This window comes from Apium graveolens, chromosome 3, assembly GCF_009905375.1.
Source record: "Apium graveolens cultivar Ventura chromosome 3, ASM990537v1, whole genome shotgun sequence".
Classification (NCBI taxonomy): Eukaryota; Viridiplantae; Streptophyta; class Magnoliopsida; order Apiales; family Apiaceae; genus Apium; species Apium graveolens.
In genome coordinates this window covers 236,703,113-236,716,637 of record NC_133649.1, presented here as the reverse complement: position 1 = coordinate 236,716,637, position 13,525 = coordinate 236,703,113, and the positions used below count along the sequence as shown (strand labels likewise).

Sequence of the window (13,525 nt, the reverse complement as noted above, 5' to 3'; positions counted from 1 at the left end):
GGAACCAAGGTTGATTAGATTTTTAAGGATGATGAGATGGAAAATCATGGGACCGAGTTATCTAAAGGTCGAGTGTTTACTAATCATGCAAGCAAAATGTTGAGTCGGTTAATTGTGAGTGCTAGGGGTCATAGTGTCAAAATCTATGATCAAAATTATTTGTTGTTTGAATTAGTCACTAGGAAAGTTGACCAAAGGGGGGGGGTAATAGGCATACTATTAGGATTCATAAGTATTTGCGTTCTTGTGGGAAATGGCAAAGTAATCGTATTCTTTGTTCTCATGTGATTGCCTGCTGTGCACATTTGAAGTTGAGCCACGTTGGTTGATGAAATCTATAGATTATAGAATGTATCGATGGTTTACAATGGTGTTTTCGAACTCATTCCGAGCAAAGGAGATTCGCGTTGGCTGACGGGTATTAACTTTCCAAACATGATTCATGACAAAGATGTTGATAAAAAGAATGGAAGAAGGAAGTATACGAGATACCAGAATGCGATGGATTTTCAAGCACCCAAGGGGAAAAATGAGTTATTTAATTAGTGGAACTTGTTTAATATTAATGCTGGCTAAAAAATGTATTGGATTTTGAGATTTTTATTGATCATTTTTATGTATTAGTATGTTTATTTATTTTTAATTTAATTGTATGCTTTAATTTCGATAATTAGTAAAATTTTGTAGTATTTTTATGTATTTTAGTAAAAGTTTAAAAAACTTACACTAGGCGAGAAAAGAACAGCAGCTTATGAGATTTAAGGAACAAAACACCTGTTTTAGCGTTTAGACCCAAAACGTGCATTCGTGCCACGTTTTACCTTTTTTTTTTTTATTAAAAATTAAGTTAAAAAGAGAGTTTAAACCATAATTTACGATCGAGTGACCACCATGACTCACCCTTCTTGTGCAGCCCACCTGTCACGATTTTACTCACTCTCACCCTCGCTAAACCCAGTAGTAGCATACTAAACTACTCTGTCACTGTTATTCATTGTAATTCCAATGCACCGTATCTCCCGCACTGCATCTCTAATCCAACGTCTCTCTGCAAACACAATCCCTAGTTGCTCTTTCCCCCAAATTCTAGATATTTCGAAACTCTATATATTTCCCCAACCCATTATTCCACTTTACCCGACCCGTTTCCTCTCTCCATTTAGGTAACAAATACCTCTATCTTTATGTTTTCTTTTTCTTTTTTCATTAATGGGTAATGCAATTTATTTTTTCCTTGAATTTTAAATATTGAAGTTTCGAGCTTTATTGCGTTTTCAATCATTTTGGGTTCAAAGATCAAAGCTTGAGCCTTTTATTGATTTTTCTTCAATTCTTCTTAAATGGTTACCAATCATCAATTTTTTAATGTTTAATCATCTTGAGTTGCAAAGATTAATTCTTTCTTTGTTTAATTTCTCTGTTGATTACTTGTTTTTATTAAGCCAGGATCTTTCAGAAAATGGATTCCATCTTTCATTTTTTTGAAATTTAAAAATTAAAGCTAAAGTTTTTTGGGCTTTCTTTATTTTTCCGGTACCGAATGATTTTTGAATTTTCTTGAATTCAAAAATTGAAGCTTCCTTAGCTGTCTTCAAATATTGTTGAATGGTACCTATTTAAGTTTTCTTGAATTTCTAAAGAGAAAGTCATAAGCATTTTTTGGTTTTCATTAGGTTTTCTTTATTTTTTTCTTTAGTAGGCACTAATTTGAATTGTTTTCAACGTTCTTGGAATTTGAAGGTTGGGTGTAGCTGCTTTAGAAATGGGTTCTGTGGAAAATGAGAAGAAAAAGGATCGTATACCTTCCGAAGCAACAAAAATTCTTCAATCTTTGGCTTCTGGATGGGATGATATAATTGATCCAAATGCGTTACAGGTAATTCCAGTTAAAGGAGCGATGACAAATCAGGTTTTTCAGATTAAGTGGCCTACAACAACAGAGAGATCAAGAAAAGTTTTGGTTAGGATTTACGGTGAAGGAGTAGACATTTTCTTTGATAGGGAAAATGAAATTAGGACATTTGAATTCATGTCTAAAATGGGTCGTGGCCCGAGGTTATTGGGCAGGTTCTCCAATGGGAGAATTGAGGAGTTCATTCATGCAAGGGTATTGATCATTTCTCCGTTTTTTCTTTAAGATATACATCTTTAATGTTTTTTTTTTTGGATTTAAACAGGTTCAAACTTACCTTTTAATGTAATATGTAATAGTTCATTGATATTGTAAGCATGAAGTTTTCATTTTGCTATTACTGAAATCCTGGTGGTGGGGGTTAGGGGGTCGGAATTGTAGGTTTAGACTGTACACATATAAAAGGTCCCAAGTCACATTTAGTAGGGTAACAAAAACATTGCAAATCCTGTAAACCTGATATGAAGTTATGATTCAGTCGAGGAAGTAATTTTAATTTACCACACCCCTGAAGAAACAATATAGCAAGTATCGCAGAAAGTTTTGCACTTGTGCTAAATTTTTATGATTGTTATTTATTTGGTGAATTTGAAGCTTGTTTATTGTTTTGCTACGAATTGAAAAATGGGATTTAATTGTCCATGTGTCTTGTTTTAGCATCTGCTTGACTATGCCCGTTATGATGACCTGTGATCATGTGGCTTACATCCCATTAGTGATGTTTATTGCTGTTGCTAAAATTTTGAATGATAAATTAACTACATAGGTTTTCTCTGCTAATTAGATGTAGATGTACTTCACATCGATTAGGAACCGAGAATGAGAACATATAGCCGAGATTTCTATGAGTTAACTTATACATCAACTCTTGGTTCTTATGATGCAGATTCATATGTGAACTAACTGATATTTTGTAACCATATGCCAAAATTGGGTTTTCAATAGCTGCCTGATGGGCTGGAGTGCTCAGGGTTTGACCCTTTCCAATAGCATTTGCAAGTCCCTTTAAACAAAAAAAAAGTTGAGCATCTAGTAATTCAATAGATATATGGAGTACTATTGTCTTTGAGTTTAGCAGCTCAGGAATGTTTATTTATGAAGTTTAAGAAATTGTTAAACAGATTCTTGAGTTTCTTAAGCACTGAAACCGTAAGTACTATATATGACTTTCTTTGGGAATTCCAGACGTTATCAGCAGTTGATTTGCGTGATCCAGAGACATCTGCCCTTATAGCAACTAAAATGAAGGAATTTCACAACCTTGACATGCCTGGTTCAAAGACCGTCTTTCTTTGGGATAGACTGCGGTAAGAACCTTCAATGAAAAGAGATTTAAGTCAACATTGTCCCCTGCAACGTTTTCAGTGGTAATAGTCACCTAGATTATTATCGTTATTCTTATATAGAATGGTGCTTTTTTGTGATTCAGCAATTACCTTGGTGTTGCCAAACGCATGTCTTCAACCGAAGAAGCTAGGGACTTTGGCTTAAACATAATTGAGCAGGAAATATCTTTTTTGGAGAATGCTCTCTCTTCGGATGTAGCTACAGGATTTTGCCACAATGACCTGCAATATGGTAACATAATGATAGATGAAGAGACAAGCTTCATAACCATAATTGTAAGTACTAAACCCTGGTTATATTATTTTGGTTCTCTATGATTCTTAACGCAATTTATTAATTGATTGAAAAACTCCTGCTTTCCGGTAATGCATATCTGTTGTGGGCTATATTGCTAAAACATGTTCCCTATTTCGTCATCCTATTGCAACAACAGAAGTTAAAAAATAGTCTATTGATGTTAAGCTTTTGATACCTTGCACTAGTTTGATGAAAAATTAATTAGCTTTTGATACTTGAAACTAATCATAAATATTTAAGGGGTGTTCATAACACTTATTGATTTCTTAATGATTCATTTTGTTATAATTACGAGGTTTAAAATGTGAAATGTGTTATCTAACATACTGAATGCGTGCAGAACACTTTTTTTCGGTAAGTGACTAAGAACATCTCCATCCTAACTTTGAATTTTTACTTTTACGCCATTTCGGTGTAAATTTCCTCTCTAACTCACCTCTCAAGTTTGCACCATTTTGGTGACACCAAATTTGGTGTCACGTCAAACTTTTAGAGTTTTACTTATTCCAACATTGCCCTTATACTCCTCACCTAAAACAACTAAAACATATTCATTCCACTTGTATCCGACCAACTTTATAACTTTTGTACTTTTCTTTTGTATTTAAGCAATAGCCTATATAATACAAGGAAGATTCATTTCGGTGTAAAATTTAGTGCTAGTGGGTTGGAGTCGAATATAAAAATAGTGTAATTTGTAGATTATTTTAGTGTTGAAATCACACGAAGATAGTGTGATGAGTTGAGATGCTATAAGGTTTTCTTTAGTTGGTCAGTTTCCACGCTGAATGATAGTTTTCCTCGTTTATCCTTGCAACATGACACTCAAACCTATCTTTTTTTCAAACGTAATGTACGTTACTTTTTGAGAGTATTATATTTATCACTCGTAGAGTCTGTCTCAGTTATAATGATTTTTATTTATTATTTAAAACTGAAATTATCCTTAACAATAATAATCTATCATATTATTACATTATAGCAAGTATATGTGTATGATAATATTATGTAAGTTATTACTTTTTATGGATAAATTATAAATTTTTTAGTTTTAATTTAAATACGTCAATATTTATTTAAAATGGAGAAATCCTACGCTATAATTATTTTAATTTATGAATCACCTAATATAATTTAAATAATCCGTAAATCGGTTTGTTTTGCTTTATCATAATTTGATTAATTCAATATTAAGTTGAATTATGTTCTGACTTCTGGGTAGACCACCTACATGTTAGACCCTTAAATGACATGTATATTAAATATATTTTTTTGCGCACTATGTACTGCAATACTAGTATATTTTATGTTTATATACATTATATGTATTATACCCAGCCTCCTACAATTTCTTCTCCGGACACATACACCACTTTTCGGAGAAGTTTCATGGTTGAAGTGAACTTGTTTAGCAAATCAAGTTCATTGCACTGCAATTTTCAATAATATTATTTAAGTCAAAATACATTGCTATCTGCACTATGTACTGCAATGGTCAGTCTAACAATCAAGTGTCTCCACTGAACCTTTGCGATATTATGTATACCTGGTTTGAATTATATAAGTAGCTTGTTATTTAGAAAGAAACATGTAACCCTTTTACATTAGTCATGTTTCTTGCTTCCTGCTGTTGGAAGCTGCATAAATTTCATGACAAAAATGTAACTTTAAAGTCAAGTCAGATATTTTTCATGTATATATAATACAACTGCTGTTGGAAGCTGAACATGTTATATGACAATAATGTAAATTGAAGTCATTCAGATTTTTCATGTATATATTAAACAACAAAATGTTTCAATTAGCAAACTTTGTTAGTTGTTTCATCGGTGGGTACTCTTTTTCTTGACTTTGTTGCCTTCATTTTCTTCTTTCCTTTCTGAGAAATATCCCTGGCCTTCACTTGTGAGAGTTCTACCTCAAGTGAACCTCCTGCATTAAAAATGCAGAACAGTTATAATGAAGACTACCTGTCAATCATCTCAAAAGTAAAATAAATAATCAAACAAATTTCTGATTATATTAATGTATGATGCAATAAGTGAAATTCATCCTTCAGTATATCATCTTCTGGTAATGCAATTGTTTCTTTAAATTATGTATTGTTGTTTTCTTTTTAATATTATTTTATCGTAGGACTACGAGTATGCGTGTTACAACCCTATTGCCTTTGATATTGCAAACCACTTTTGTGAGATGGCTGCTGACTATCATACAGAGACACCTCATCTTATGGACTATAGTAAATATCCAGGTGGGTGAGTGTTATGCACAAACCACATCAACATATCCAAATTGTAGTTTATAACTTATTATTGTGTTATGAACCTGAGATTTTACTCAGCTCCTTTAATCTGATATTCTTTCAGGTTATGATGAGCGTAAAAGATTTCTTCAGGTATATCTGACCTGTTCAGGTAAGAAGAAAGAGTTTAGTTTATCAAATATTTTTTTACAAAAGTGAAAGAGGTAACTTTTTAATTTATTGAAACTTGGGATCTGTAAGTCATCAGTTGACAAGATTTACTTGTCAAAATAGAAGCAAAACAGAGATGTTGGTGTTGTAGCTACCTTGCCTGTCTGCTTTTAACTGAAGCATGGATTATATTGCAAGTAAAGTAGTGTAGTACTTCCCAAACAAAATATACAGACACATACCATGATAGCCAATAGAGAGTCTGGACTGTATAGAATTTTTGGGCCTGACAATTTTTATTGCCATGCAGGTATAGAGCCCAGTGAATCTGAAATGGAACAATTAGTGCAAGAAGTCGAGAAGTATACTCTTGCAAGTCATCTGTTTTGGGGATTATGGGGATTAATATCGGTAATATTCACCATTTCCATCTCCTACCTTCATCAAGGTCTAAAATTTAGTTCCAGAAATCATAAAATCATCAGACATGTGAATCATTGACTAGGTGACTTATCTTACTAGACTGGTCTAAATTTGAACTTTTTGTTCTTAAAAAATCTTGTTACTGGATTTACTGAAGCGTGAAATAATTAGTGGCAAAGAGATATGTAGTGAAGTCCTTGGAAGTATATTTAGGTTTTTCTGAGGTAGAAATATCTACGTAGAGTTGCATTATTTACAATGATGGAACAAGAGGATGAATTTTTGGTTGGGACAAGAATTTATAGTCTTCCAGAGGTTGATTTTTTTTCTTTATTTAGCTCATACTGATATAAATTGGTGAATGTCTTCCCCCTTGAGTATATATTTCTCATAAAATTTACTGTTGAGAAAAAAGAAATTATTAGTATACTTCATATACAAGAAACAGACCTGATGTGCATTTTTTAATTGAATGAAAGGTTATCTAGAAGTTTCCTCAATAAGTTCTAAAATTTTGGTACGACAAGAGACAATGGAATAGGTTGCTGCAGTTCGGTACTCAGAGAAGTACCTGTAGAAGAAGAGAAAGCAGAAATGGGTGGAATTTATCCAATATGCCTGGGATGAATTAGAGAGCACAAAGACATAAATTGCTTGATGATAGAGGAAACTCTATTCCTTCTAGACATTTTTGGGCTAGGAGACGTTTTTCTCTATTTTCTGCGAGTAGCAAAGTTTTTTTTTTCCTTTGTTGCTAGTGATTTTTCTTTGTCACTGTAGGTTTTTGATTTTATATACTCTTATTGCTAGTGATTTTTCTTTGTCAGTGTAGGTTTTTGATTTTATTTAGCTATCTTGCTGTGCATATCAGTATTAGGGGAGGTATAGGGTACTTTAATTTTATTACTCTTATATTTTGCTTAATATTAGTTTATTTATGAATATGTGTGTGTCTTCTGTGTTGCATTTTAATGCAATGTCTACATTTAGTGCCATAAGTACAAGGTCCATTTATATGATCTGTTGCCTAATTATGAATTACCACGTTAAGTAAAACTGTATTAAGCATCATTATCTTTGTGAGAACTCTCGAATATAATGTAATTTTCTGTTCCAGGAACTTGTTAATGAAATTGACTTCGACTATAAGGAGTATGCTAGACAACGATTTCAACAGTACTGGTTAAGGAAGCCTGAACTTTTGGGATCTTCTACCGGTGGTGGCACGCATGCTAGTAGTAAGTCCTTGATTATATTGCATAACCTTACAGCAACAATTTAATTGTAATAAGTAATTGACGTTTTATGATCCAAGCCCCTCTCAGTTGATTAGATTTTTGATTTAACTATATAAGTTCAACATTCACTGGAAAAAGGTGTGGTTTACACGCAAGATTTTGCAGACTTTTACTTGGTTCTTGTTTACAAGTAATGATTCAACCTAAAACCTACCATTCACAGTTCAACTTTGGGGACATCTTTTTCCTGATCAGGATCCCATTTTTGTTTCTGAAATAATCTCTGATGTTCTAGCAGGTACGGAGAATGCATAGGACCAAGTCACGAAGAAGGCATAGGACCGAGCTGTCTTTTGTTATGTTGACAGGAGACTCGCTAAGGTGCCAGACACTTGTAAGCTGTGAGCAAATAAATTTGAAACAGATATGTTTTGTTTAGGAACTGTACAGGCAGAAATAGATTGTTTAAAGCTAGTTAAATATTTTTGCTTTCAAAGTCATCAGTTTACAAGTATAAATGAACTTTATACTAGAAACTGGAAATGCAATTCAAATAGTTACCGCCACCGTTGAACAACACGACGTGTAGTTTTCACTATCGTGTGTCTATATATATATATATATATATGTTCTGAGCGTTGGCATTCGATTACCACAACTATCGTGCCTAACATTTTCGAATTGATTACTTGTCAAATCTATTATATATCTAATACAGGAATAGGGGGATAGGGGGGTTTGCTGAGCAAATTTAATCATAAATACAGTAATTAATATCCATACATGATTTGTTTTAACCATTAATGTTCATTCATTATTATATAATTAATACCGATTCATTCATTTAATTTTTATTACCTAAATTAAAACATCATTAATATGCAACTCATTCATTATTATATATTTAATATGGATTTATTCATGTAATTTTTATTATTTCAATTAAAACATCATTAATATGCAAGTCATTAAAAATAATTTCTTCATAAAATTTACATACTCTATTAAAAAAAAATTAGTATAAAAAATTTAAATGATAATCCTTGCATAATAATTCATATAATACATAATTGACTTACTAATATCGATTAGTTGTTGCATACATAGTATATATATTTATTTATAACTAATTATTATAGAGATACATGCATGTATCATATAATACATAAGCTATCCCATAAGTGACTTACTAATATCGATTAATTATTGCATACTGAATATATATATATATATATATATATATATATATATTTATAACTAATTATTATATAAATACATGCACGCATGCACGCATGCATGTATATATATATATATATATATATATATATATATTTATAACTAATTATTATATAAATACATGCACGCATGCATGTATCCATATATACATATATCCATACAAACATATGTACGAATGTACGTACATGTGTATATATATAACAATTTAGTTAGAGATGTTATATTTTCAGAGCAGGTTCTTAATTATAGAGCAAAACAATAAAAATATTATATTACCCTAAGTTTGTTTTTCTATTTGGCATGTGGCAGTCATGTCCTGTCCTTTTTATTTGCTTCGAAAATTAAAAACCTAATATTCAAATGAAATTTCTCTTTTAGTTAATGATTCAATTTTTTTTTTTTGTCTACAAAAAATAAAATTGTACTTATTTTTAACGTAAGTTAAATTCTAAGTACGAGAATACATAAATTATTAATTATCAAATTAATAATATAATTAAGTGAATTTTAAATATAAAGTAAAAATAATTATTAATAGTAATAGTAATAATTTTAAATTTCATTAAAAAATAAAAAATATTTAATTTGAATAGAAGGTCTATAAAACATATATATTAAAAATTCTAATAATAATAATAATAATTATTATTATTATAGTAATAATAATAATAATAATTATTATTATTATTATTATAAAAAAATAAACAATATTAATACATGAGAAACTTGAGTACAAAATCATGTTATTTATAAAAAAAAGTGATAGTACATTTAAATTATAATAAAATTTATTTTTACAAAATATTATTGTTCGTCGTTAATCTTAATGACAAAAAATATATATAGATAAAAAGATATGCGAAAATCGTACAAAATCTTACTATTAAAATAAAATTTATTTATTTATATTAATTGGTCAAACTTGAGTAAAGAATATTTCGTCTCTCTTCGCCCCCGCCCCGAAAAACAGCACAGCGCCCATTCGCTTCGCACCCCAATTATGACATCCATCCTCTCCCACTTCACACCCACCTTTAATCACACAGTTGACTGGCATATACCATATTTATCACATTATAGTCTACTATAAATATTTGCGAATTAAATATTAAAAACAAATCAACTAGAGAAACTTATATATTAAATATGATTATGTGTATCGCAACCATTTATATGTCTAACTGAATAAATATTTATATTTAATCATGTCATACTTTAAGTGTTATATTCTTATATTTACACAAAAAAATAAATTCAGGACTTTCATATGTATATATATATACACAAACATATATATATGTATATATAATATATACACACACATATATATATATATTTATATTTACACAAAAAAATTAAATTCAGGACTTTCATATATATGTATATAGACACACACACATATATATGTATATATAATATATATACATATATATTCTTATATTTACACAAAAAAATTAAATTCAGGACTTTCATATATATATATATATATATATATATAGACACACACACATATATATATATATATATGTATATCTATGTGTTAATTTATGCAAAAAAACCTTTAAATTATGGTGTTCATAATTAATAAAATATATGATTATGTTGGTTTACATTAGTATTTTATGGCGTCATCATGGCGTGAACGAATAATATTAACTAAAATAAATAATCTTAGTAAAGTTTATATATGAAATACAACCAAGAAGCGCCTAGTATGTCGAGAGATGTGAATTTATTAATATTTTTCGAGAGAGGGGAAAAATTTATTAAGGTCGGAAATTAAAATTGAAGAATACTTAAAATTTTATGTAAACAAACAACTATATCGTGCAGTAGTTTAGGCAATTACTAAAATTTCTAAAAAAACTTCTCATATACACAAATAAATCCATCAACATTCGGAGGGGGGATAACATGAAATATTATTATAAAGTATAACTAAAATAATATCGATTCGTCCAATCTATATAATGCCCGTGCATTGCACGGGGTATAGAGCTAGTTTTAACTAAAACTAGAATGATGAGTTCATTTGAGCATAAAAAAGATGATTTTCGCATATGACCTAAATACATAATTAGTGTAGTTATCAAAAGTGATCTGCGTAGATTATATCTTTTAGCAATTGATATTTAGTTTTTTCTCTGTTAAATTTGAAATGTAGGTAATATGAAGTATTTATTCCAGAAAAAAAATTCAAAACAAAAGATGTTTCCTCTTTTTAATTGCTTGAAAAATTATTTTGGAAGAAAGTTTCGACTGTATGTATCCTACAAAACTTAAAATCTTTTATATAAACCATTTGCTCGAACACTATAATTACGCAAATCAATTTGTTCAAAAGAAATTGTTGCTCGATTAAAAATGTCCTTTTTGATGGGGATAATGATTAAATGGCCAAACATTTCATGTTCTCTTTGCTCCGGGTAAATGACAAATTTATCCTATTTTTACACAAAATTAACAAAAATGACCAATTTCTAAAAAGTTGGCCAACTTTAGCTGACGAGATACCTAACTGTGTCAGTGGAGTATTCATTTTATACGAAATACCTAACTGCCAGTGAAGTATCCATATATGAAATACCCAACTACCAGTAGAGTATCTTATACAAATTGGTATACCCAACCGATTATTCAATCGGCTAAATTTGACCACTTTTTTCGGAATGACTATTTTTGTTAAATTTTTTCAAAAATTGGCTACTTTTGTCATTTTTTCTCTTGCTCCTTACCTTTACCTTACCTGTAAACATGCAAAAAGCCGATTAGCAAAAAACAAAAAATGCAAAAAGCCGATTAGCAAAAAAATAATATGGAAAAAGTATATTAGTCCGGGTTTTATTTGAATATTAAAAATTTCGGTATTTTTATAAACGGATTTAATAGGACTTTTTTAAAAATGGGGCAGACAGCTTTAAATATAAGGCTCATTTTAGGTTTATGGGCCAGACAGGTCGCGTCAGATCAGATTTTATCCAAATTATTTATTTATTTATATATATACATATTAATTTATATATTTTGCCTTGATCGTAGTTTAGATATCGAATGAAATAATAAACGGTACCATAATTGGTAGAGAGCTATTTCAAGCATGCATGCAGGTGAATTTGATTATTTGAATTTTAGCATATGTTGATTGTTTTGCTGATTTACTTTTACGGCTGCTTCTGATATAGTTCTTGTAAAAGGAAAATCTCAAAAAGGAGCGCATGAAATTCGATGCAAAAAAAAAAAAATACTTTTGATATTATATTTAACGGCTCTTATTTATTAATCTTAAACTTTTGTAATTGTTATTTACTGTATTAAGTGGTATTTTATTATTGTAGAATGGGGTAGAATATAATTGTATATTCGAACTGAAAAAGATAAGTATGATAATTAATACAGTTTTTACTAATTATATAAAAAAGGTTACAAAATTTCTCAGGAAATCCTGATCTATACTATACTATAATAGCCGGAATAGAGATAATTTGGTTTAACGGTTTGATTCAACGATAATTCCCTAATTTTGATTATTACAAAAATAGATAAATAGTGTTATATATCTAATAAACTACTAAATTATTAAACGACTACTAAATATAGTATACTTATCCTACTAAACTACGAATACAACTTATCATATTATTAAAAGATATGAATAATAGTGTTATATATCTGCTAAACTACTAAATTGTTAAACTATTAAAAATAGTCTATTTATTCTACTAAATTACGACCACATGTTATTCTATTATTTTTATTATAAATTTATAATCATTATATATTTATATAAATATTTTAAAAATATAATATAACTGGATAAATAAAAATTTAAAATATTAATGGGAACTCGTGCATCGCACGGGATTTATGCTAGCATTTTTAAGTGCTGTTAGGTTATAAATGACACTTTGGTCAACTTTCAATCGGTACACGCAAGAAATAGGCCAATTCGGCCGCTTTTTGTTCGATTTAATGAGAAGTAACATTTTCATCAATACGAGTCATGGTAACTTCAAGCAACATTTTAGTGATCTTCTTTTAAGTAGCTAACGAGTCATGGTAACTTCAAGCAACATTTTCTTGATCTTCTTTTAAGTAGCTAATTTTTTTCCAATGGCTGGGCGCTTCTCTTTGAATTACAGGATAAATCATATCAACTATAAATAAATTTGTGTACATATCTTAACCGATAGCCATGATCCTTTTAAACAACCGACATATCAATTTTTCCTATTTTCGTGAAACAGTATATATCAGCAAATACTGATATGCCATCAAATCCTAACTATTTTCATCTTCTGACAATATGACATTCATTGTTAAATCATGACCCGTTTCAGTTCAATCCTGACCATCATTGAGTCAGTATTTTCAACAATCTCATCCAATTTATCTTTTATGAAATAAAGCAAAAATTTCTAAGTCAATAATGCCAAAACTATATAACAAACTGTATAAGGAAATATTAAAAATTGAACATCAATAATGTGTCTCTATTAATCTCATGGTAAAAACTGATGCATATTCAAGAAATTAGCCAATCTGTCTTGTTCCTTTCTTTCAAGAATCTGCAAAAATTCTGTCTTCAACTTTCTACATTCTTCAGTCTCAATCATCCAACTGACAAATGACTGCTTTTATATTATGAATTAAGTTTCT

At 29.8% G+C, this 13,525-nt stretch overlaps 1 protein-coding gene across 2 annotated transcripts; it reads left to right on the top strand.

The window, feature by feature from the left end:
• Positions 1–882: 882 nt before the first annotated feature.
• Positions 883–8,269, top strand: LOC141713194 (putative choline kinase 2). Of its 2 annotated transcripts, none has more exons than XM_074516490.1 (9): positions 883–1,163; positions 1,741–2,107; positions 3,098–3,219; positions 3,342–3,534; positions 5,693–5,810; positions 5,926–5,973; positions 6,283–6,383; positions 7,513–7,633; positions 7,929–8,269. In XM_074516490.1, the coding sequence occupies exons 1-9, from the start codon at positions 1,006–1,008 to the stop codon at positions 7,946–7,948; spliced, it is 1,248 nt and encodes a 415-aa protein (XP_074372591.1). In that variant the 5' UTR covers positions 883–1,005; the 3' UTR covers positions 7,949–8,269. The 2 variants fall into 2 exon arrangements, with proteins under 2 accessions (XP_074372591.1, XP_074372592.1); XM_074516491.1 differs by having other exon boundaries at positions 884–1,163; positions 7,932–8,269.
• Positions 8,270–13,525: the final 5,256 nt, after the last annotated feature.

Bases quoted from the DNA above. Each gene is read 5' to 3' on its own strand.
- LOC141713194 (XM_074516490.1), top strand. From the start codon at position 1,006: ATGCACCGTATCTCCCGCACTGCATCTCTAATCCAACGTCTCTCTGCA. The intron at 3,220-3,341 runs GTAAGAACCTTC...TTTGTGATTCAG, and splicing joins TTTCTTTGGGATAGACTGCG to CAATTACCTTGGTGTTGCCA. The intron at 5,974-6,282 runs GTAAGAAGAAAG...ATTGCCATGCAG, and splicing joins GGTATATCTGACCTGTTCAG to GTATAGAGCCCAGTGAATCT.